The sequence below is a fragment of the Meriones unguiculatus genome, chromosome 2, assembly GCF_030254825.1.
Source record: "Meriones unguiculatus strain TT.TT164.6M chromosome 2, Bangor_MerUng_6.1, whole genome shotgun sequence".
NCBI lineage: Eukaryota > Metazoa > Chordata > Mammalia > Rodentia > Muridae > Meriones > Meriones unguiculatus.
Genome location: NC_083350.1, coordinates 15,738,281 through 15,764,334, shown reverse-complemented (window position 1 = coordinate 15,764,334; position 26,054 = coordinate 15,738,281). Strand labels below are relative to the sequence as shown.

Sequence of the window (26,054 nt, the reverse complement as noted above, 5' to 3'; positions counted from 1 at the left end):
GAAACTGGCTCATTGTGTAGGTTATGTAAAGATCTGTGCCTCCTCACAGCCTCTTGGTCACTTCGTGGAGACAGGAGTCCTGTGGTTACCTCTGACTACAGCTAGTGTAAATTGCTATCCATTAGAGATTGTCTGCTGTCTCCCTGCTGCTGTCCATCTCTCCAGGCCATAGAATTCAGAATTTGCTTTTCATTAGTGATGTACAGAGTTGGGGAGAAATCCTCTAAACATGGACCTAGTAGACCTCAGTTTTGGATTTACTTCTGAGCAACAAGGCCACGAATAAAACACCATCCAAGGTAACTTGTATCAGTGTTGCCAGGTCATAATCAGTCTTAATTGGTTCAGAATAAATTATTTTCTTATTCCTTAAAAAAAAAAAAACTGAGTGAGAGTCATAGAGCATTCCTCTACCCCATGTAATCTCTAGACTGTTGCCTACAGCTCAGCCCTTTCTTCTTTCCTGCTTTGCTCTAACATCCTTATGGCCAAAGCCGAAATCCAACTTCTTAGTAGAGAAAACTTTTTCTAATTTTTTCCCTGACTCTAGGCTTTTGTCAGCATATCTTAGAACATTAAACTAAAGTTTCAAACTGTTGTTTATAAGGATTTGCCCATTAAAGTCATAAGCAGGCAATCTGCCTCTGTGTCAGTGGAGATTAGGTCTGTGCATTTTGTGTGTTTCAGGAAAAATCCATTGGATAACACAGTACTAAATATTAACAAAATAACAGGACAAGAAAATGTGATTCAGTCAACAGTATTTATTGAATACCTTTGATGTTCTAGGCACCAAGTTAGACATAAAGAGGAACAGAAGCAGACACAGCTCTGCCCTTGTGTGGTTTACAGAGCTGCTGTGAGAGAGAAACATCACATACAGAGGCAAAATGAAGCTGTGAGTGACAAGTGTCTGGAAGATGGGTTGTAGGTGCTGAGAGAAATACACTACCTAGCAGGAGCTGGGCAGGCAAACTCCACGAGGCCTGACAGCAAAGCTGTGACCTGAAGGTTCACTGCGTTTATTTGGGATATAGCAAATACCATTTCAGGAGAAGGATGCAGGCTACTGAAAGGCTCTGTGACATCAGAAAACCTTGATGAAGGACTGAAAGAAGGCCCACATGGTTGGGGCTGCAAACTTGAGTAGCACTGGGTAGTAGACTAGGTTAGAGAGGAGTAAAGCCAGACCACTACAAAGTTTGAAGCCAAGAAAAGATTGCAATAATTTACATTTTTGGGAGGGAAAAAAAAACCCACTCTGGCTACAGTACAGATGATGAACAGGAATATTACAAAGACTTGAGCTAAACTGTCAGCTGTCTGGAGTGCCTATGTAGAGATGAACAATTACTCAGAGAAGCAATTTATCTGTATGGGTGTGCTGTAGTGTAGTTGCTATACTACATGGATATATACATATAATTAGTCAGAACATCCATTCATAAAACCACCAACAGAAGTGATAGCCTGTCTTGCCTCCCAAAACTTCTTGCCCCTTCTGCCAAAGTTTCTTTCTCCACTTAATAAAAATTATTAGTACGTATTAATTTACAAAACAACAAGCTTCATTATTACATCTCCATACATGCTTATAATCGGAATCCACTTTTAACCATTCATATTCGCTCCTCCCCCTTGTTTTTCTTGGAGGGAGGGTCAAGTAAAGACACTGGGGATCAAACCCAAGACCTTATAAGGCTAACCACTGTTCTACCTGAGCTACATTCTCAGCCACTTTTCTTGCTTTTTAAAAATATATGTTTAAATGTTCATTTTTCATTTTTGCACACACAGTCTCTTCTTAAACTTAGTTTTTCTCTGTCAAGAACAAATAGTCAAAGTCACAGCCAGTACTTTCTTTTTAGTATTCCCTACAAAAACCAAAACACACAAAACCCCACTTCCTCGGGCTCTGGGATGTAGCTCAGTTGGCAGAATACTTGCTTAGCAGGCAAAAGCCCTGGGTTCCATTCCCAGTGCCACATAAGCCTGGTGTGCTGATATAATGGCTGTTACCCAAGCATTCTGGTGGTGGAGGCCAGATCAGAGGCTCAAGGTCATTCCTGGTTATATAGGATGTTCAAGGCTAGTCTGGGCTACATGAGCCCCCATCTTACAGGAAAAAGGAGAAAAGAGAGAAAGAAGTGAGGGAAATTCTCCCACTTATCTCCATCATTTCATTTGCCCTCAAATCTGCCAGCAAGGACAGACCTAGTACATTTCACTATAAACATATCTTTGTGAGATAAAAGTAGCATCACTGTCTATTTGTAATGGAAACACTGGAAGAAGAATTATTTCATTAATAAAAGAAAAAGTAGCACAATTTCAAGCTGGCATCAGAATATTTGAGAAAAAAGAGTTGAATTATATGTAATAACTTAAAGGCATATTAAATATATTTACACTAGGAGGCAAAAAGAATCGTTTTTCCTTCTTATACTACAAATCAAAAAAGGTGCCTCAGACATTCTAAGCAAGTGCTCTACCACCAAGCTACACTCCCAGACTGAAAATTATAAAATTTTCTTCAGAAAAGGAATATTCAAAACATTATAGTCAGATTATAAGTGCATGTTTGTAACCCCAGCTCTCAAGCAAGGGGATTGTAAGCTTCAGGCCAGCTTGGGCTACACAGTAAGACCTTGTTAAACACAAAACAAAACAAAACAAAACAAAACAGGGAGGGATGACACAGAGGGTGGGACTTACAGAGGTTTTAAATTGATGGAGTAGTACCTTCAATAGAAACAGGCCCCTCCTGTGTGGGCGTTAGGAATGTGAATGAACATGTCAACATGTTATAAGCCGGATTTCTTTCTTTCTGCTTTTTTGTTATTTTTTGTTTTTGAGATAAAGTCTTACTATATACACCCAGACTTGTCTGGATCTCAAAATTTTCCTGCTTTAGCCCCGCAAATGCAAAAATACCATCATGCCTACCTAAGATGTTTGTAACACTCAGGGAGATCAGCTAGAAAGAAGGAACTACTTGGAGATACAGAGATTTGAAAAACTCACATGTCAGTTTTTCTCAAACAGAAAACAACCTCAGTGCTCCAAAATAAAGACATCATTAAATGATACAACTCTAAAATTAAATTAAATATCAGAGGCGTTTAATGCTGTAGAAAAGGCGAATGGAAAAGTAGGTAAAGCCTTGTCAGCAAGCATTGTACTTACAGCCCTGTAGTCGGTGTTCCTCTACGTCACTCATCTGTTTCCCGCTTTATGGTTTTTCAACCCTCCAAGATTATTTTTATCGTGCCAAAAATAATGCCTCAGAATTTCTTACAGTGGATCTTCTGAAAATAAACTTTTTCTTTGTCCAATAAAATACCTTTATTTTACTTTACGAAAATAGTGGAGACCAGCTTCATGTAAAAATATAAATGCATAAAGTATACACATACACAAACATATATATATATATATATAAAATAGCTCTATACACCTTCAATTTAAGAACAGAGAAAAAAGACAATTCTCAACTTTCTTCTAGGCTAGTCCAGCACCCACGGCTTCCAGAGTCACCCGTGCAGCTTATCAATGCAATGGCAGGGTCCACTCTGACCTCTTGACTGAGCCACTGGAAGTAGAGGCAGCAGCTGTCCATTGGAGGATTTAGCTTATCTATTAATTCAATCTGTTACATCACTAATTTTGGCAAAGCATGTTCACATTGGGAATAAACGTTTTGATCTGTGTTTCCGAACAGGCCTGGAATTTTGAGGTAACCATTATGCAGGACTAACCTAAACTGTGCAGAACATATGGCATTCCTGACCCCCACTGGCTAAACTACTGTGGTGCCACCATCTCCCCCTCAGTCACTGCAACAGGAAGAACTCAAATTCCTAGTGGACTGCCCCAAACCATGTGTTAAATGCTGACTAAAAGGCTAAGGTAACACTTAGTCCATGCCTGCACCGACTACTCCAGTCACTGCACCAACCTGCTGTTATTAACACTGCGATGTACTGTCCCCACACACTGATCTGGGTTAGCAACGCAGCTTCTATACACATTCTGCCAGAAAACCATTTTTTTTTTAGACAAGAGGATCTAGTCCTACATACTTCGCCAATAACGGCAGTTAAGCTGGGCAAAGCTAAGTCTAACACTTTAATGGAGTTGGATTCTATCTGTGGCAATAGCCACAAAATAAGTACCTCTGAAAATCTATTAGTTAATCACATTTGTACTTTAAGAAGGATGCTGGGTATTTTTCATCATTTAAAAATAATTTATTTATTATTAAAAAAATCTTGTTCCCTCTCACTACTGAGTCAGCTCCGCAGTCCAGCTCCATCTTTGGAATTATTAGGGCCAAAATAATTTTAAGATAAAAAAATCCAAAACTAAAAGAAAAAAAATCCACTTGTAACCAACAACCAAAAAATCTGTAGTGCAGGTCTGGTAATACATCCATGTCCATATTTATGCATACAGGAGCACTGGTTTCATTTCTTGATCGGAATGCCAATCACCATAAAATCTTCTGCTAGAGTCACTTCTTGGAGCTCTAACACTGACTCAGCTTGCTTTTTCAGTTCTGCAATGCCATCTGTCTCTCCTTCTCTAGCCAAGGCAATTGGTTTGTACCTCTGACTGAAGTGCGTCAGGACCAGCCTCTTTGCATGGCACAGCTTTGCAAATGTCGCTGCCATCTGCGGTGTGCTGTGGCCATGCTCTTTTGCTTTGTCCATCTGGGAATCATCCAGAGTTGCCTCGTGGATCAACAGGTCCGCTTCAAAGCACAGCTTCACTCCTCCATCACCCACGACCCCAGAGCAGTCACCTAATATGCAGATTTTTCTTCCAACCATAGGCTTTTTTAAGACATCTTGGGGAAAAATTGTAACTCCATTGTCTAAAACAACAGAAATTCCATTTTTCAACTTCCCATAGGCAGGACCTGGTGGCACACCTGAAGATGAACCAGATAACATTATATCAAGGATAAGGAATTATGATTTGCAAAGAGACAACTTTAACACTGTAGCAAATGGTAAAGAGCAAAGGCATCAGGGACCTGGAGGAGATGGCTCAGCAGTTAAGAGCACTTGCTGCTCTTTCAGAGGACCTGGATTCAGTTCCCAGTACCTAGATAGCAGCTCACAAATGTCTGAAACCCCAGTTCCAGGCCTTCTGAGGGTGAGGCAAATACATGCTGCACAGACATAATGCAGGCAAAACACCCATACCCATCAAAACCCTTTTTTTTTTTAAATTAAAAGCATCTAATTATTTTCAAAACTGAAAGAAATGCTTTACTACTTGTAGACAACTGGGATATTTAAACATTTAAAAAGTTCATTGTTGACATGGTTATTAACAATGGCTTTATGCTCGAAACCTTTTCCAAGTACACAGGTAAGTTGACTTTTAAGCTGTAAAGTACCACTTAGGCCTTACTACACTCAAGACACCAGCTTCGATTTTCTGCTTTGCATGGGAATAACAGTTTTTGAAGATCCGTTACTTTCCATAATGTCAGAGACTGGATGTAAACAATTATATAATCAATATCTCTAGTCAGAACAAGTATTTGTGAACTGACTAACTAGAAACTTGATAGAGAGGGCTAATGGGGCCCCAAGTTTGGGTAGGGAGAAGTTCAGTTGGTTAAGACACTTGCAGCCAGGCCTGACCACCTCAGTTTGATCCCAGAAACCTACATGGTGGAAGGAGAGAATCAACTCCCAAAAGTTGTCCTCTGACCTCCACCTGCATACCATGGCAAACACACATGTACATACCAAACCAACAAAAATATGGCTATGGGGTGTTTCAGGCAATTACACATGTTAAATCATCTTGGTAGATGGTAGCTGTTCCAGATTTTCAAGCTTTAGTGTTATATTAGTATAGATTAATACTGTGGATAATACTTATAAACAAATATGTAGCCAACATTTTCAACAGAGATCTTGTTTAAAGTTTCCAAATATAACAGTATTTTCACAGTATTTAGATCACGAAAACATCTTTGGCCTCATCACTTTTCCTCATTATCTAGTATAGTATACTGTTTTAATTGGGGAAGATACTGCATACCCAAGAATTAAACAGAACGTCCACCATTCTTTCAGCAAGGATATCCATGCCATGCCAAGTGTAGTGGTGAGGCTGGAAGTGGGATGAATCTGGCCTCCATTTCTTAAGGGTGCTGAGGTCTCCTCACTTATGTGCCACTGGCCTCACATGGAGAAATAATAAGGTCTTCAATAACCTGTGCCCATCTTTGTGTGTTTCCTTTCCACTATGATGACCCATGGTATGTAAAATTGGTTAAGCTGCATTGTTCTGAATGCCAAACTATTTTAACTGAGATTAATGAGTAGGCAACGTAAACAGAAAAGAAACGCTTGGGGTAGTTGGCTACTGTTGTAAGGTAAAGACCTACAGCAAAATCCTTATATCAAAGATGTCACTGAAGGACCAGGAGACACCTTAGTGGGTAAAGTGTGTGCTGACCAAGCACGGGGACCTGAGTTCAGATCCCCAGTTCCCATATAAAAGCCAGGTATGGTGCTTGCATCTGTAACTCAGCACTGGGGGAACAGAAACAGGTAGATCCTAGGGGTTCACGCTGGGTAGCTAATATAGCCAAAACAAAGAAATTCTAGGTTCAGTGAGAGACTTCTATCCAAAAGAAAGATGACATCCAACATCGACCTCTGGCCTCTACATGTACATGTATGGGTGAGAGGAGACACACACACACACACACACACACACACATACACACACACCCTCAAACAAAGATATTATTGAAAACATGCCTCTGGACTGTGCACACTTCCAATTCCACCCGATCTTGAGGCAGAGGCTGGAGGATCATGAGTTTGAATTTGAACTACATAATGAGCTGTTGGCCAGGCTGGGCTACAGGAAATCCTGTATCAGAAATAAAAATAAAAACAGAAACATATTTTTTAAAAAAACTGTAAAAATAAGGCATGAAGATTGGGAGTGTAGCTTAGTCCTAAAGCACATGGGAGGCCAGGGCTTGAACCTTGGCATGGCCAAAAGTAAAACAAAAAGGAAAGCATAAGGAAATAAAGATAAGTCATGAACTTTTCAACCCAATTCAAACCACTCTGCCAACCAAGACAGAGCTCGGTCTGGTCATACAGGCTGTGCCTCCCAGCTTCTCAGAATGATCACACAGTCAAAGCCACCATGGGCAAGTTAGTGAGACCCTGATTCAGGTAAAAAATAGTAAAAGGGTTGGAGATAGCTTAGTGGTAGATTGTTGTATGTCCCAGATTCAAGTCCCAGTACAGCCAAAAAAGAAAGAAAAGGAATGTGAATCTGGGAAGCTAACAAGTAAAGATTCAAAGAGATTAAATATTTAAGTTTTGTTCTGAACAGCATCTTTGGGCCAAGGAAATGAGTGCTTACTGTGGCCACACAGGAAACAGGCTCCCCTGACCTCCCAGTGGCTTCCATTAGAAGAGCTCAGGTAAAGAGAAGGAAAGGCATGCTTACCGAGGTCTTTCAGCTTCTGGGCATTGAGTTTACCTGCACGTTTCTTTTCCATGACTGAAAAACCAAAGGATGGAATTCTATGGAAGAGGCGAAATGCTTTTACAACAAACTGATCATCGTCAACTAGACAGTATGAGTTTTCTTCTGCGTCTAACAAAATAGTTCGTCCTTGTCCTTTGGGAGGGCTGTCTGCTTCATCCACATGTGGAAATTCTTTTAGCTCTTCCACGGGACACTGATCAGCCGTAGGTACTAGCTCATGAACCACATAAGGAAAAACCAACTCTGTGTGAGAGAGCTCCATGGTTCTCCAGATAAAGTCCCGAAGTCCTACTGGACCATAGATTTCAATAGGCTGCCTCGTGACCACAGAGCCACTCTGTAAGCTGATTGTACAGAGGAGGCCTGGAAGGCCAAAGAAGTGGTCTCCATGAAGATGTGTGATGAAGATCTTGGTAATTCTCCCTTTTGATTGAGACAGAGGGATGTATTAGGAAAGGTTTCAGAAATAAAAACCAAGACAACACTATGTGACTGAGCATTCCCATCCCTCAGTCATGCTGGATATTAGCCTGGTGCAGACTGCACAGTTGCTTTACCCCTGCATTGCCCTTGGGGGCATCCTCAGTTCCACAGCAAAGCAACTTAAAACAAGCCTAACAACTTATATCAAGAAATTAACTGAAATTAGACATTCTGTATGTTACTACAAATGCACGCATTCCTTTTCATTTTGCTGCAGAACTCCAGGAAAAGAGAGACAAGGTTTATTATTTGGTTGGTTGGCTGGTTCTGTGTACATGTGTGTTTTGTGGGTGCATGTGTTGTGTGTAGTCTATGCACCTTAGTATGTGGATACATATCCATGCAGAGTGCAGAGGAGATTAGGTATCTTCCTCTATTGCTCTCTACCTTAGTACCTTGACACAGGGTCTCTCATAAACCAGAAGCTCACCATTTTGGCTAGGCTGGCTGACCAGTGAGCTCCCAGGATCTGTCTTCCTGAGTACCCACCAGTGCTGGGGTTACAGACACCACACAGCCATGCCCTGCTTTTTACATGGATGCTGTCACTCTACACTGAGGACCTCCTGCTTGCCCAGCTTGGAAACTTTCTAAGACAAGATATCACTCTATAATCCATGCTAGTCTGGAGCTCACTGTGTAATCCAGGCAGCTGTGAAGTTGTGGCAATCCTCCTGCCTTAGCCTCCCAAGTAATAGGATTACAGTTGCAAACTCCCAAGCCCAGCTTTACTGGATGGCTTAAATAGGATAGTATTTTTTTTCTGTGAAAAATCTTCAAATTACATTGTTTTATAGCTCTACAAGTGTTTTCCTACATATTCTTACTTTTTAAAAGTGAAATATAGCCAGGTGTGGTGGCACATGCCTATAACCCCAGCACTCTGGGAGGCAGAGGCAGGCAGATCTCTATGAGTTTTCTTCTGCGTCTAACAAAATAGTTCGTCCTTGTCCTTTGGGAGGGCTGTCTGCTTCATCCACATGTGGAAATTCTTTTAGCTCTTCCACGGGACACTGATCAGCTGTAGGTACTAGCTCATGAACCACACAAGGAAAAACCAACTCTGTGTGAGAGAGCTCCACGGTTTTCCAGATAAGTCCTGAAGTCCTACTGGGCCATAGATTTCAATAGGCTGCCTCGTGACCACAGAGCCACTCTGTAAGCGGATTGTACAGAGGAGGCTACACAGAGAAACCCTGTTTCAAAAAACAAAACAAAACAAAGTGATATATAGGGCTGGAGAGATGACTCAGTGTTTGAGAGCACTGACTGTTTTTCCAGAAGACCTAGGTTCAATTCCCCGCAACCACATGGTACCAAACAACTACCCAGTCCCAGGGTATCTGGCACCCTCACATATATGTACATGCAGTACAATGAACATTAAAAAAATGCTGGGAGTCATGGAACACAATTTTAATCTCAGCTCTTGGGAGGCAGAGGCAGGTAGATCTTTGAGTTTTAGGCCAGCTTGGTCTACAAAGTGAGTTCCAGGATAGCCAGGGCCACAAAGAAAAATCCAGTCTTGAAAAACAAACAAATAAAAAAAAAGTGAAATATAAAAGTACAGCAAGATAATTCACTTAACTAAATGGGCCTCCAGTGTCTTCAATTACACTGTCCCTTACAGCTCCCTCTGAGACTAGCAAGCATGGACCTAAAGCAAACTGAGATATTCTACTGCCTCTAATTGACTGGGTCAGGCCTAAACCCAATACTGTCTTTTAAGGTCTCGTTCCTGGACAGAGATTCACCAAGACAGAGCTGTGTGTCCCAGTGAGGATGTGGAAGAAGGAAGAAGAAAAGAAGAGGGAAGAATAAGAGAGGCAGAAGAGGCACAGGGTAAGAGAAGAGGGAGGGCAAGGCCATCAGGCACCAGAGCAGACTGAAAGCAAACCCTGATCATACTATATGAGGGCACATGCGCCCAGCTCTCGTTTCTATTCTGAAACTACACAACAGCCACTCCAGTGCACACTGGCTTAGGTTGTAACTTGATTTAGCTAGTGGTAAACTAAATTTATTGCTGGCAAATGGCAGGATGCCTCATCAGCATTTTCTGAGATGCACCACAGGCATTTTGAAAGTAACAATCACAACCAGCAGATTTCCAGTAGAACAGGCTCGAGGGCCACCTATCTGCACTATACAATACCATAAAAGTACAGGAGCACTTTATTGATACCATAAAAGAACAGGAACAGTTTATCACTCTGTGATTTGTTCTGACAGTAAATGCTCTCAAAGCAAGCCTTCCCAGAATGACTACGCCCAGGCGGCAGTGGCCAAGAACAATGGTCGGCTCAGAGGCTGTTTTGGGTCTTTAAGGACCTCCAGGAGGTGGTCTTTCATTTCACAAGGTTCTTCTCACACTATAGATGTCTCTTCCACATGTTGCTTTTGCTTATCTGTTCTTCAGATTTTGTTTTGTAATTTCTATGTGGTTCCAGAATCTAGGATGCCACCCACACTCAGCAAGCACCAACCACTCTACCCCAGAGGTTTACCCCAGACCTCTTTTTAGCCTTCATTTTTTTATTGTATTTTTAAATTTTTTTTTCAACTGCAAGGATATTCCTTGAATTTTCTCTTTCCAGGCAGCCTCTCTGTATGACCCAAGAACTCTAACAGACAAAAGGAGTTTGGCAGCCACTGAGTACAGAATTTGTGTTAGCCTCAACACTTCCAACATCAGACTTTTCGAGCGTTCTCACTACCTATGCAAAACAAGGCCAAAACTGAGTACAAAGAGTCTTGGAACACACAGCAAGGGAGGCAGTGATGTAAGAGAAAAGCTTCTTCCCACAGTTATGAAAGGTATGAGGAAGCTATCAGATGAAGAGTAAAAATCACAGCTCCTTCCTTTCCCTAAGAAGAAGGAAGTGGTGGGAAAACACTGTCCACAAAGGAGCACAACATCCTTAGTTGAACATGATGATGAAGTTAAACCTACTGCTCTACAGTATATGATATATATGTATATATTTGTATGTGTGTGATACATACATATATGTGTATATACACACATGTACACTGTTTAGCTAAAGAAGCTAATGGCAAATAAAGTGTAGTTCCATTTATGCAAATTACACATACTTCAATACACATATTTATGCCATTAGTACATCTATATGTACAGAAAATGTGCCTGTGGGAGCTAGGAACATAGGTCAGTAGTCAGTGTTTGCCTATCATGCACCAAGCCCTGAGTTCATTCCCAGTACTGCAGAAATTGGGTGTAGTGGTTCATGCCTGTAATCCCAGCACTTGGGACGGAGAGGCAGGAGGACTGACAGTTAAGCTCATGGGCTACACAACAAGTTCAAAGCCTAGACTACATGAAACTGCCTCTAAGAAAAGAGAGGGTGGGAGGTGTCTTGGTGAGGAAGACTTGGGCTTTTCTTATTTATACTTTCTAGTCTTATTTTATTTGAATTTCTTCAATAAAAATATATGTTCCAAACATTTTATAATTACGAGGTTTTTGTTCCTTTGAGACAAGTCTCATGTAGCCTAGGCTTGACTCAAACATATAAATAACTTTAAACTCCTAATCCTCCTGCTTCTACCTGCTAAGTACTGGGCTGCGTCAGTACAGCAGCCTCAGCAATGCCTGCTTGCCTGTCTTCCTTCTCTCCTTCCTTCCCTCCCTCCCTTTCTACAGCTCTAGCTTGTGTACATACACTTTAAAATAAGCCAGACCTGGGGGTACACACTATTATTCCAACTACTGGGAAAGCTGAGTCAGGAAGAACACAAATTCAAGGCCTGTCTGGGCTACTGAGTGAATTCACAGATAGCCAATGGGTAACTTTGCAAACCCTTATCTCAGAATAAAATTTGGAAAAAATACACAGTACTAAATATGCACGGCTCAGTGGTAGAGCACTCAACTGGCAGTAGTCCCAGATATACATATGTAAATCCTTACAATTATTTTCTTTTTTTAATGCTGGGGGCTAAATCCAGGGCCTTAAACTATTAAAAACACGCTTTACTACTGAGTCCCATTCAAAAACTTTTGAATGTGTTAAGGTAATGTTTTTGTAATGCTTTTAGGAGTAACTTGATAACCCTTTCTTTTGCTTTGCTAATTCTGGTTCCAATGCTGGGACCTGGAACCACAGTGTTATACATCCTAAGCACGCACTCTACCACAATTGGTGGCTCCTCTCTCATGCTATATTTAAAAATACCTCCCTTCCTTCCTGTATCATTACATGATTGATGGCTGCTTGTCCCTGGACACTAGAAGTATGTGTGCCAGACCCTCTGATGAGCTGTAGCAACTGTGGTTTATCAAGACCTCAAAAGTGGGAGATCCTAACTGTCCATAAGTTAGGCATCCACGAGGCACATAAGTTTCACTAAACTTACCTGACTGTACATCGGTGTGCGGAAACATACTTAAATAGCACAGTTTAGATATTAATGACAATAAGAAGTTAATACAAATAAGATAAAGGGATGCCTGGGGTGATGGAAAGAATGCTTAATCCAGGAGCTTCAGAAAAACCCCTAAGAATGTAGCCTTTGAGATAAGAGTTAAATGATGAAAATCTACTAATTGATGAGCTAATAAAAATTATTTTTAAAGATTTAAGTAATGAGACTCCATGTAGGATATGGATTACTTAATATGTATAATTCTTTTAACAATCTTTTTTTTTTAAGACAAGGTCTCACTGTATAGCTCAGGCTAGCCTCTAACTCACCCTTTCTGCCTCCTGAGTACAAAGACTCCAAGCAAGTGCCACACATATGGTTTATAATGTCTCTTTTAGGCAGAGTTTGCATCCCTCTTTTTTGAGATAAGAAAAGCAAATTTAAGCCCACTGATCTGCTAAGGTCAAGGCTGAGGCACAACTAGGCCTAATCCCCAGGCCTGCATTCCTCCCCTCCAGGTGCTGGGCTTGGCGTTACTCCACTCCCTCAGGCTGGACATCAGTTCTCCCCAGGTCAGAGAATTATTTTTGCTCTCTCAGAAACTCGTAGATTAGCTTGTCTAAGATGGCTACCATGATAGCAAGGGAAACAGTATCCTCCTCTGACCACGTACACTATTTCCTGGAGGAGACAAGTGCAGTCAGCACTTCCTTAGGCCAGGGTCCATCTGCTAACCTGCTGTATCTCTCCCTATCCTGCAAGCCCAGGCCTTCATAAATCCTTCCTCTGGACACTTACAGGATGAATTAAAAGCAAGGAAACGCACACATGGCATTCAGCAAGCACTGCTGGAGGCCTGACACTCTTCCAAGTCTTGCCAGACAGTTGTAGTTATGAGGTAGATACAGCTTCAGGGCTGTTACTGAACAACAGAGCCAAGAGCATGCAACAGAGCAGAAGACAATCCCAAGTAAGATGGATGCACACTGACCTGCTTTGAGCTGACTTTTCATAAGCTGCGTCTGTGTGCCCTCCCCACAGTCAAAGAGCCAGCACTCGCCTTCACACCGAAGAACCACGGCAGAGGCACCCCGGGTCGGGGATGGGTATGCTGCTCCTGTCCCAAGAAAGGTCACATCCATAGACATCTTCAACCCTGCAGCAGAAGTATCACCTGGAGGTTACTTGAAAATCACTGCACCAAAGACCTGCTCCTGTGAGGTTTCCTACGATTGCTTGATTGGTTGGTTTTTGATGCTGGGGATAGAACCCAGATCTACATACTTGCTGAATATGTGCTCGACATGGAGCTATACCTTCAATCCCTTCTTATGCTCTAGCTATAATGATTTGTTTGGTGGTTTAAAATAGTGCCGGTACTCTACCACTGAGCTATACCCCCATCATGGTCTTAAGTGGCTAAAAGTCACCAAACCTTATACATAACACACACACTCTTTTGAGGATCAGCAGGTAAAGCCATTTGCCCCTAAGCCTGACAACCCAAGTTTGGTCCCTAGAATCCATAAGGTGGAGGTTCAGAACCAGTTCCAAGTTATCTTTTGACCTCCATCTTTTGATCTTTTGAAGTCATATTTAAGGAAGTAAGACTATCTCTATAACTCAGTAAAGATAGAAAGGTCATTTTATGGAGATGGGGATATAGCTCAGGGTAGTGTGCTTACCTAGCATGTACAAAGCTATAGAATTGACCCAGTACCACATATACAGACAAATGTTATTATATATGGATACACATAATACACAACACAAGAATTCAAATGACACTTGTCTCTAATGTCAATACTGGCTCATCAACTTAACAGATTAATGTCAGTATAAGAGAAAATGGGACAGTGAAGGTGAGGTCTCTGAAAAGTCTCCACACTTTGTAAGAATTCATTTCTTAAAGTCCCCATTAACACTAAGCCCCTCATTAATACTAAGTTCTCACTAAGGGTCTGCACAAGAGGTAGAATTTGATCACGCTCACCATGTGGCAGCCATGGTCATCAACCCTCCCTGAAGGATCAGGCCATTGTACAATGCTGATGTTTCTCAGCAATGCAAATGGCGTACTTCCCTCAGGGGCAGAGTTCATGCTGTTAAAGGGGTCTGTCTGCCTTTGCCTCTCCCGCAAGTCCTGAGGCTCAGACACCAGGCCCTGTGAGCTGAGCAGAAGAGCTCTGCCATAGTGTACCTCCAGCCTGGGCTCCCTCTACTCTTGTCAGTGATCTGCAACCTAGTGAACTGCAGTGTCTGCCAACCGCTGGCACCATTCTTACTAGGTCTAGGCACTGTGCCACCTCTGATCTGTGCCTGTGCTGGTAGATGAACTCACAGGCAATAAGTGAGGGTTAGCTGAAACTTATGAATAACCAGATCCACATGAGTTAGAAATTTCAATTTAAAAAATGACAAAATATGCCTTAAAAATTGGGAGAGCACTGGGATATAGTTCAACAGGTGAGCCTTTGCCTACCATGCAAGAGGCTTTGGTTCCATCTCCAACATGAGGAAGGGAAATCAGGAAAACATTTATATAACTTTGGGGAGTATAAAAACTTTCTTACAAAGGCAAGAAGCTCTGAAATTTAAAAACAAACTCTACTGCATGTCATACCATTTTGTAACATCAGTGTATCAAAAACTCAATCAAATGACAGAAAAAAGAGAAACATCCACAAACCTCAGGCAGAGGGAAATTTTCAGAAGGAGCAGAAAGATTTTTAAGAGCCGGACGGGAGGCTGACTGCTACTAGCTAGTGCCTTCTAAACTTTACAGGGTTTCTCTGTGTAGCCCTGGTTCCCCTGAACTGGAGGCTGGTCTTGAACTCACAGAGATCCACCTGCCTCTCCCTCCTTGGGTGCAGGTATTATAGGCATGCACCACTGCGCCTGGACATTAGCCAACATTTTTAAAAAAATGCTTCTTTAAAAATTTCATGTGGGGCGTGGTGGCATGTTCCTTTAATCCCAGCTCTCAGACAACAGGCAGGCAGATCTCTATAAATTCCAGACCAACCTGGTCTATATAACAAGTTCCAGGCCACCTACGTCTACCCAGTAAAGGCCTATCCCAAAAAAACAAAGCAAAAACAAGCACACACACATACTGAAATTTTCAGAGGCTAGAGAGATACCTAGGCTGAGTAAAGTATCTGACACACAAGCATGAGGATGTGTGTTCAGAGCCCCAGAACCCACATAAAACCTGGCAGGGTGTGTATATAATAGGGTTGGGGGAGGAGACAACCAGGTCCCTGGACAGTTTGTGAATGAAACATCTTGTCTCAAAAAATTAAGGTGGAGAGTGGTCTGGAAGACACATAACACTGAATTCTGGCCTCCATATGCATTTGCACACACATGTGCATGCACACAAAATCCAACTCAGATCCTGTCATGAGGGTAGGCTAAAGCAGAGGGACTGAGAGTCGAGGGCCAATCTGGGCTAGAGAAATAATGTCTTGAAACAAACAAAAAACAACAAAGGGGGGAATTTTGGACACATACAGAATTAGAACTGTCAGTGCAACATACTAGCAGAGTATTCACAAAGCTTCAGATTATCAACTCATGGGCAACCTGGAGTGTTCCACACTGCACCTTGGTCCCCACTGCTCCAAAATCTCTCAATGGTATGAGGTGCTTCCAACAGGACGGACACAGTGCTGGTCACGGCCAAGTTCCACTATTATGTTAGATGACAAATCTCCCACTGCAGTTGTTAGCTGGAGAGACCTTCTCTGTAACTCTCTGGTCAATTACCTGGTTACCCCGAGGAGAGCTTTGTATATAAAAGGTCCATGAAGAGAGACAAGGCCTTATAACTCTTAGTGGTACAGTATGAAAAAACACTATTGGCCTCCATGAGGTTTTCTTGCTAGAAAGTAGAACCAGAACCAGACAAATGTAAACACCACTTTACTTCATGAATTCCAGAGATAGAAAAAGTAATGTGCAGTGCTGTAGGAAAGGACAGGTAGGACCCATGACTTGGTTTTTCAGCTGGTACATTACGAGGGGGAAAAAAACAAGAGAAGATTAAGGAAATCAAGAGACAAGAAATACTACTCATCTGTAATATGTGCAGCTTGTTTGGTTCCTGGTCGGGATAAACGTAATGGAAGAGACGACAGGGGAAATGTAAACACTAGTTGGATAACAGATGATAATATGAAATGTTTATGAGGCTGATGATGACTGTTCAAACAAAGCTATAGTGTCTTAAAGACAAGCATTTAGCAGATGAAGTGGTACATTTCATAGTCGCTTTAAAACAACAGTGGGGAAGAGGGTAATGGGTGAAACAAGCTTAACACCATGAATTGGGAATTTTTTTCCCCATGTATGCTTGAAAATTTTCCCCCAATAAAAAGCTTGAAAATAAACCAAATAATCAAAACCCTCTCAGTAGGTCTGGTGGTAAACAGCAATTATTTAAGCCATGGTGTATGTTTTGTGACGTGCATCGCTCTGGGATTTCGGCATTAAAAGTGAACAAACCACACTCGGTCCCCGTCTTCCTGGACCACAAGCAGCCTGCTCGCTTTCTCGAGACTGATCCACGTTCGAGATAGTGCGCAACTACAAATGCTGTCAATGCCGTCCCTTGTCACCTCGGGCCTGACTGCAGATCACAATCTCTGCTGACCGCGGGGCATCCCACAGCACCTGGGTGGATGGTGGAGACCGGCACTCCCGGGTTTCCAGGCGGGCAGGCGGGAAGGCAGCCTCAGGGCTGGTGCCGCCGCCCTGCGCTTCTCCGGGTGGGCCCGAGAGTGAGTGGCCAGGCCTGTGTCACCGCAGGGCCGGGGCGCCACGCGGCTTGTCCCGGCCGTCGGGCGCTCCCGGGCTCTCTGCGCCCGCCCCCCTCGGGCGTCCTGCCCCACTCACCCGCTCCCGGACGCCCGCCGGAGCCGAGGGAGGCGCAGGCCGGCTCCGAGGCCCAGCAGTGCGCGAGCAGCGACGCGCGGCCGGAAGTGCTCCGCCCCCGCGGTCCGGCGCGGCCGCTCTAGGCGCTCGGGCGGTGCACGGGAGGTCCGCGCTCGGTGGCCCCCGCCCGGCCCGGCTGCGGGGAGGAGCAGGGTGCTGCGTGGAGAGGGTCGCGGCGGCTCTGCACCGACTCCCCGGTCTCCGTAACGTAGCGGCTGCGATGCGTGCCGGCTGCAGCCGCTGACCGCAAAGAGAAACTGTTTGATTTTCGTGCCCTGTATTCTGAACAAGAATTTGTTTTTGTCCTGGTGCGTTTGTGTTGTTTCTAGTCTTTGGTTGGGAGGAATCTTTCAGGATGCAAAACCTGAAAGTGTAAGCTTGTGCCTTGAGAGGGAACTTATCAGCATAACCGCGAGCTTCCTGAACCTATGACCTTTGGTTTTGCTTTGAGGGTCTCATATCTCCTTAGCTAGGTTTGAACTTGCTATGTAGATAGCCCATTGTTGGCCTCGCACCAACAAAGAACCCTCAAGAGTCTGCCTCTTCCCGAGTGAGCGTTGGAATTAAAGGCGTGTTCACGTTTCCGTTTGCTATTTCGGGATAAACTTTTATCACAGCAACAGAAATGACGCTTGAGCACTAGCTGTGGCTTGCACTTTCACCCTGCTTCTGTGTTCTTGCTTTTCTGGAGCCCTGCTGTTTGATGAGTGCCGCTGGCACCCAAGATTTATCATCAATGCCTTGCTCTTAGACTGGAACGTTGTAGGCTCCTCCTGGAAGACAAGCCTGAGAGAGCTCATCACCTACTATCTTCACACCCTGCTCACATTCCTGTTAATGTGTTGGATAAGCCCAAATCTATCCCCCACCCCAAAGCTGCGCGTTCTGGATCTAAAGCCTGTTAGGAAGGGTTGCTGCTATACGCTCTTGGTCCTAAATCTCAGAGGCACTCTGTGTTCTTTTCCTGTCTCCTCAGCGCACTTGTTTGTACTCTTATTTTCTGTCAAGCTAGTAGCCACCTTCAGCAAAGGGAGCTCTGTCCCCTCACTGTGATTTACTCGTCTGCTTTATAAAGTTGCTTCAAGGACAAATCTACCTGCCTCCTTCCCCTCCTCAGTGCTGTGTTACAACCTCTAACTTTTTCCATGTGAGACTCCAGTCTCCCAACTTTAATTCTGGAGTTGCACTAAACGATGTTTTGAAAAACTTCCATAACTTTTGAGGCTACAATGGGTGAATTTAGCTGCCACGTGTGCTCATTTGAGTCTGTTAAAACCTCAGCTGCTCTGTGTGTCTTTAAACTTTGTCCTGGACAGGCCGTGGGATCTGAACCAGGTGGGGAATTCTGTATCAGTTCCCCCAGCTTTATACTAGATGGATCGTGGGTCTGATCCAGGAGGGTAAAAATAGCCTCCGGAGCTACAGGGGATGATGTCCCTTGCCCAGTAATGACTACCCTGAAAGAGCCAGCAATTCCTGACCCAGGAATGAAACCATTCCAGGTTGGCAACTGGGTGAGCTGATGTTTGATCCAGGAATCTATACTTATTTTATCCTTTTCCTTTTCATTTTAGATACACAAGCATGCATGGTTTAGCTTCACTGTAAATGTAAAAATTAAAATGTTTGGGCCTAAAATGACTTTAAGAAATGCATATCCATTCGTAAAAGCATACCTTACGGGTGCTTTAAGTCTGTACTGACAAGCTTCACATTTTAACTTTTATTATACTTTTACTGGGTGTCTCCTTGAGCCTTAATGATTAAGTTAGACTTTGTGTTCTTAAGATGTAAATGTTTCTAAGACCTACCTTTGGAAATGCAGACTGAAGGCTGAGGATATCCTTAGTGCTGTGAAGAAAACAGATAAGCAGGGTGTTGGAGGCGAACGGTTTTGATTCCAGCAGTAAGGAGGCAGAGACAAGTGGATCTCTGTGAGTTTGAAAGGCCAGCCTGGTCTACATAGTGAGTTTCAGGACAGCCAGAGCCACATAGTGAGACCTTATCTTGAATAAACAAACAAACAAATGAAGAAAACTGATTAACTTAAAACTGACAAACGATAAATCTAAATGAATTTACAAAATATTTGGTTTTTCTTAACCAGTCTTTATGTATGACACTGTATATTGTACGCATCTGCTTGGGGCTTTTTGTTGTTTGTTTTCTTCGGTTTCCATGGAACTAATTGGTTTATGAGTGAGTTCTCATGCAAAGTAAAATGATTAAATTAGCCAGATTTTAATGTTTTATTTATTTATTTTTATTTTTTATTTTATTTGAGTTCATAGTGTAACTAGAGTTTGACAAAGTGGTCTCAAGGGTCAGAAGAAGGAGATTTAGTCACTGTGGCCACACTTGGGAAGCAAACAGGTGTGTGGTGACCCCGGACCCTTCTCCAGCATTAACATACGCTTTAAATTTAAACAGAAAAAGTAAGCAGAAGACATATGTGTGATCTTGTCAGGAGATTAGCTCACTGATTTGTGTCTCAATTCTGATTCTACAAGATGGTGCAAGAAGTCTCTCATACCTGAGGGATGGACTGGTTCTCAGGAGATGAATGCTCTTGACTTCATGGGAAGAGTCCTGTAGGCTCTCCTCTTCCTGGGAAGAGCTCTCAATGGCTATCGTCAAGGTCAGGTTGGCCTGTGGGCATGTCTGTGTAGGGGGCAGGTTATTCTGATTGATGTAGTGGATGCGGGAAGACCCAGCCTGAAAGTGGCATCGCCTGGACTATATGAGAATAGAGAAGGCCTTTACCTTGAAACAGGAATAAGAAGGTTTTGCAAAGTTTCTTTGACATGTCTGTGAGACCTTGGACCATGACTGCCACACAGGAATGTGGGCTTTGAAAACAAGTTTGACTGTTCCATGAACCCTGTCCTTGTACCAATGTGAACCATTTTTGCTGTGCCTTTAAAAAGAAGCTGTGGAATAAACTTGCTGCTTTCAGTACTGACTGATAGCCCTCCTGAAACTATCCTAAGTTTCTGCCTCTTTCTTTTAACCTGTAATTTCTCAGTCCCCACTCTCTCTGTTGTGTCCCAAATTACCTATAGCCGGTTCTGTCAATAATCCAACGTGATAAAGGCAGTCTTGTGGCTGCCATACTCTAGTCTCCAGGTAGAAAGTGTCAGAATTGAAACAGAAGACCTGTGTGTAGGCTGCAGCATTGCTTGCTTATAGGGGAAGGGAAATCCGTACACACCAGAGGTCAGGAGAGTGTTGGGAGAATTTTGTAGCAGAAACTGAAGTGTTTTTGTAAACATGAAAGAAAAAAATGCCTCATTTTCAGAGCATTTTTACTTATTTGGGATGAGTATTATCAGTGTGTCAGGTAGTAAATAGGTCTGTGGAGAAAACTGGGAAGAGATGCTTGGGAGTCTTGGCTGCAGTTATTAGAGGGTGACTCAAGAAAGCCGTGCTGAAGTGATGTAGGTGAAAACTGAAGGAGCTGCAGACGCTGCAAATTCTGAGTGTTCCAGGCAGAGGAGCAGTGAGTGCTGAGGCTGCTTTTGAGCTCCAGTGTGTAGCCTGTCAAAGGTTATTCAAAAAAATAATCTTTATGTGTGCAGAGGGACAAAGGAGGAAGAGAGAAGGAATGAAGGAAAATTTAAACAAATGTGCTTCTGGGTCAAGGCTGGCAAGTCCCTGGCATTCTTCCTGCACCTAACCTGTAACTTGGACATTCTAACCATCTTCCTACCCCTCCACCAAAGCAAATATAAAAGCCAGACCTGAACTGATGCAAATGGGGTTGTGAAAATTTAAACTTGGCCTTTGGTTAGCAGTGTAAGGTCTCTGAGTGTGTGTGTGTGTGGGGGGGGCATGAAGGCTTTCGTGGAATGGTACAGGACAAAGCAGCAGAGTGCTGGTGCTCAGTGCTGAAGCATTTGTTTAGTGTGTGTGAAGTCCTGATGTCAATCACCAGGACTGCCAGACTGGACAGAAAGAGCTGAGGCCAGGAAGACATAAGCACAGAATCCCTACGCTGAGTTCTGTCTTGGGGCAACAGCTAGAGAGGAAGAGGAGCCAAGAGTCCTCCCAGCACTGCTTTCAGAGTGAGGAAGTAAAAACATGCCTGCATCCCAGCGCTAGTGAACTGCAGAGGGAGGACAAGGCAGCAGACCCAAAAGCACCAAGATCTTGGACTGAGAGGAAATGAGCCCACAGCCCAAAGAGCATTTGGTTCTAGTGGTTTTTTTCAGGTGTGGGTGCAGATGCAGGTTGTCACTGTCTTCTGGCCAAAGGCCTCCAGGAATGCATCTGTAGCTCACCAAGTTGGGTCATTGCTTATCTCTGTGAAGGAACATGCATACTGCAAGGAAATATGGAGTGTCTTAATAAGTTAGTACTTTTTGAGCTGAGCTCAGAATGCTTGCCTATCACATATGAGAGTTTGCTTCCCAGATTCTATAAATAAAAATTTTAAAAAAATGTTTACTTATACCTCTTGCAAGATGTTAAGTGATTTTGCAGGACCACTGAGGTCAAAATTAACTTAGGACTGTGTGTGTCAGAAAGCACAGACACTTCTAGGACGACTAATCTCAATAAACTATCTGAAAAAAAAAATCAATCCATGACCATTCTGGTTGGGGGCAGAGTGAATGGGGGGGGGTGTTGATTTTTCTGTGTGGTCTCAGCAATCAATACCTGTATTTTATCCAGGTACAGACAAGGTTACAGAGTGCGCCTGTTTTTATCTGGTTCCATCCTGATCAGCATGGCCTTGTCTGAGGTTGATGTTCTATGGAATGATTTATATGCCACAGAACATGAAAGGCTAGATAAGTTGTAAGCAGCGGGCAGAGCACTGGCTAAGAGCTCCAGAGCGCCTTCCCTCTTCTGATCATTCTCTTTCTGTGGGGTGAGAGCCAGCATTTGCAGAACACGGAGGTGCAGGAGGATGTCGGAGATCTGAGAGAATGGGCACCAGGAATTCACTGGATGAGGACGCACCAAGCAACAGGAAAGGTTTCTTGGGCCGGTGATTTTGTCTGACAATGACAGGTCCTTGCATGCTCTGCTGCACTGGTCAGAGATTCTGTCAGACTGTAATGGGTGAAGTTTACATCTCACCATGCCATCTTAGATACTTGATCCGGGTACCCCTGGTGCCTCAGATTTTGCATCTGTTTATAGGGAAATTTTTAGTATCCATGTCTCCTAAGTGTTGTGAAGTTTAAGTAAATTTGCCGGACACCTAGAACAGGGCCTGGATTGGGTAAGCACTCGGTGGGCGTTACCTATTACAGCTAACGCCTCCCTCATCATTAAGTCAACATAGTTTTCTAAAAGCGTTGGCATGGGTTCAGTTCTCCTTTACCATTGCAATCAAGCCAAATAAGAAGATACAAAGAATAGGAAACTGAACACAAGAAAATAAAGATAAAACAAATATAAGAAGCACAAGTAGTTTTCTATGGGTCTAGCAAATTCCCAAGGGGTCAAGCATTTTGGAAGGGAGTGAAGGAAAGAAGGGACACACAATAATACCAGGTTTTAAAAGTATCCTTTAAAAACAAGGTCACCAACCATTTTTTTATGCATAAGAAAAATTTTACTAAGAAAATATAAGAACACATCTCATTACAAGTAATATATCACAAAAAGGGGAAAAGAGGTCACATAATTATCAAGTTTTAATAACCAGTCTCAGGGCTGCCTGCAAGAAGTCAACACAGTATGATACACTCTACACGGAGCGTTCATTCCCCTTAGTCTTCCCATTAGGAAATCACCACGACAAGTCTTGTCATCCCAACATTTTACCTTAGTACAAGGCGAGAAAGGCCAAGCAATGACATGCAATGCGCACTTTCTTCAGGTCAGCAATTGATGCTGGCAAAATTACTGAAAAACAACATCAACTGTGAAAACACAGTGTTACTTTCTGGTAATTTTAAAGCTTATGAGGCAAAGTACAAAAAAAAAAAAAAACTGGGTAGAAATTTTGTCAAGTGTTTCACTAAGATAGCTTTCTGGAAATTCCTTATTCCACACATATTCTTCCTTCATGGGAGTTGTGTGCACACATAATAAAAGAGATGTCAGTATACCTTCCAGGTGCGTGCTGACAGGACTAGATTCAAAAAGTGAGCGACAAATAAGTGCCACTGACACTGATTTGCAGAACACTGATAGCAGTTGGTGGTTCTATGAATATCACCAAATCAAGAGTTGTTAGTGAACTAGCTATTGAGAATCTTTGGTGTAATTTATCAAATTCAAATCAAACAAACCCACCTTAATAAATACATCCAACAGTTAACAAATAAGAGGTTTGTAACATATTTGAATTGTTAAGTAGGAACAAAGGAAAAAAAATCACATGAACTGGTAAAAACTCATTCAAGAGGATTAAAAACTAATCTTGTACAAATAGGTGAAGATTTTTCACTTGCCTAAAATTGGCTGCAAGGCTGACAGGGATCTAAGCTGAGCTCCAACTCTGACGCTCACCCCAAGCTCTTCAGCCCCTTATAACGCTGTCCGTGTTTGCACAAGGTCAGAGACACGGTGCCCCAGTGTAAATGTGAGATGCTCTCAACACCTGGCCCAGAGCATGCACAGCCACACAAGTTGATCTGTCATGATTTGTCAACTGTATACATCACATGCACTGGTGATGATTCAATGCCACGTGAGGATCAATGGTTTTCTAGAAATACTCAGAAAAGGGAAAATAAAATTTGCAGAATATCTGCAGACGATTTCAACACCAGGGAAGCTAAGTCACAAGTGCAAGGCTGGACTAGGTTACAATGGTCCTGCTCAGAAACATAAAAACCAAAAGCCAAAAAAAAAAAAAAGTGAAAGCAAACAAGAATACTGAGTAATGGAGACCAACAGATGTCTTGAAAGCAAACAAGAATACTGAGTAATGGAGACCAACAGATGTCTTTGCCTCTAAGACTTAAAGGGTGTGTGATGTAGGAACAATGTCACAAGTAGCAAAACATACATTTTTACTTGGAAGAAAAGGATTAAAGAGTTCAGTTATTGGGTAAATATTCTGTAGCCAAAGATACACTTACTTGACCTAGACCTTCCAAGAAACACACAGGTAAAATTAAACATGCAAGTAACACAAACCAGCTGTGAACACCATTTCCTTTTCTCTTTGAGGAACACAATTTTCTTATAGTAACTGTTTCAAAACCTAAGCACTACTTAAGAGTTCCACAAGGCATGTCCTCTTTGGACTCTCTGAATATTTTGAAATCTGGAAAAATAAAAAATAAAAACGCAGCACTCTTTCTTTGAGCACATATTAAGACATCTGACTTGAGGTGAGTTGGTTTTTCTATAGCTGAATCATCTTGAATACTTAAATATTTAGTGTGTACCTTCATCTCATCCTTTCACTGCCTTATTTTTTGAGGCAGGGTCTCATATAACCTTGATCTCTGGATGTAGTTGAAGCTAGCCTTTAACTCCTGATCCTCTTGCTTCTACTTCCCAAGTGCTTGGATCAGAGGCCTGCTGTGCCAGGCCTGGCTAGAGGGTTTCATTTTAACATTATGTACGAAGTGCAAATCACACTGGTTGGTAACAGACCTGCCCCCTCCCCCCCCCCCCCCCCCCGTGTACAGTCAGCAATGTGTCTGGCATGGGGTACATCTTGGAGACAGGATGTTGCTGCCAGTCCATTCAGTTTCTCTGGAACTGGAATTCCACTGAGGAGCTCTGAGATCTGGATTGTTCTCAAGTATGACGGGTGCTCTTCGTGGTTGGTTTTGTTCAGGTGACTCGAGAACACTGATACTACAGTAAAGCCTGGAGCACAGAGCTCCAGGGAATTTTTGCTTTCTGAAAAGGGAACGGCCAGGCTCTCAGCACTCTGTCACCCTTCCCTGTGGGAGCAATGACTAATGCTCTGCACTTCTAATACATCAGTCTGAGTTCACTAGTAATTTTGTAAAATCTCTTCCTCAGAAGCTGAGAAAAGTCAATGGATCAGTAAGCCCTTCCTCAGAGAATAAAGAAAATTGGTTCCACAAATAGCTACTGGACAGCTACTCTTTTACAAATAAAAACTGGTCACTAGATTTCATGAGCTGAATAAAGTATTCCAGATTATGTTTTCAGCAAAAGTTATATCTAAAGTTTCCTTATTAACTTAAAAAATCCTGTTGTCAATTAAAGAAAGTTAGATAAATGCAATTTCATACAAGATAATTTCAGTTGACCCTCCTCATATAATTTGAAGCATACAGTGTCTGAGCTCTAAATTCTAACATGCAAATAACATACGGTACTCAGATGCAAAACCAATCAGCCAGTTTTCTATCCAAACACTACCACCAGGGAGATCATTAGAAATGTGAGATCTCAATAACAAACCAAACAGACAAAAAAAAAAAAAAAAAAAAATCCCTAACAAAACAAAATGCACAGCACACACCAGACAGAAAACATGGAGTCTGTTTTGTTAAGTAAACTCCTCCTAGACATGGGACTGCCCTGGAATGGGTAGATACATCTAGTGACACTCCATTGTTTTTGTGTTGTTGAGAAAGAGACAAAGAGAAAGAACACGATGTTGAGGAAGATCTGGAAGGATTTTGGGGGAGGATAAATAGGGCCAAAATACATGAAAAATAACTTAATAAAATGTGCTTATAGAAAATAAATGCAAGATCATGAATCCCACCCTGAAAGCGCATCAGCAGCAGCATGGAGCTAACTATCCAATG

The 26,054-nt window shown here is 42.6% G+C and overlaps 1 protein-coding gene across 4 annotated transcripts; it reads right to left on the bottom strand.

Annotated features, from left to right (window-relative positions):
* Window positions 1–744: 744 nt before the first annotated feature.
* Window positions 745–17,413, bottom strand: Elac1 (elaC ribonuclease Z 1). 4 transcript variants are annotated; one of them, XM_021640763.2, is made up of 4 exons: window positions 17,311–17,413; window positions 13,403–13,567; window positions 7,501–7,965; window positions 745–4,933 (listed from the first exon to the last, which is right to left on the bottom strand). In XM_021640763.2, the coding sequence occupies exons 2-4, from the start codon at window positions 13,557–13,559 to the stop codon at window positions 4,467–4,469; spliced, it is 1,089 nt and encodes a 362-aa protein (XP_021496438.1). In that variant the 5' UTR covers window positions 13,560–13,567; window positions 17,311–17,413; the 3' UTR covers window positions 745–4,466. The 4 variants fall into 4 exon arrangements, with proteins under 4 accessions (XP_021496438.1, XP_021496440.1, XP_021496439.1 ...); XM_021640765.2 differs by lacking the exon at window positions 17,311–17,413 and adding an exon at window positions 17,089–17,278; XM_021640764.2 differs by lacking the exon at window positions 17,311–17,413 and adding an exon at window positions 17,034–17,057.
* Between the last annotated feature and the right edge of the window lie 8,641 nt (window positions 17,414–26,054).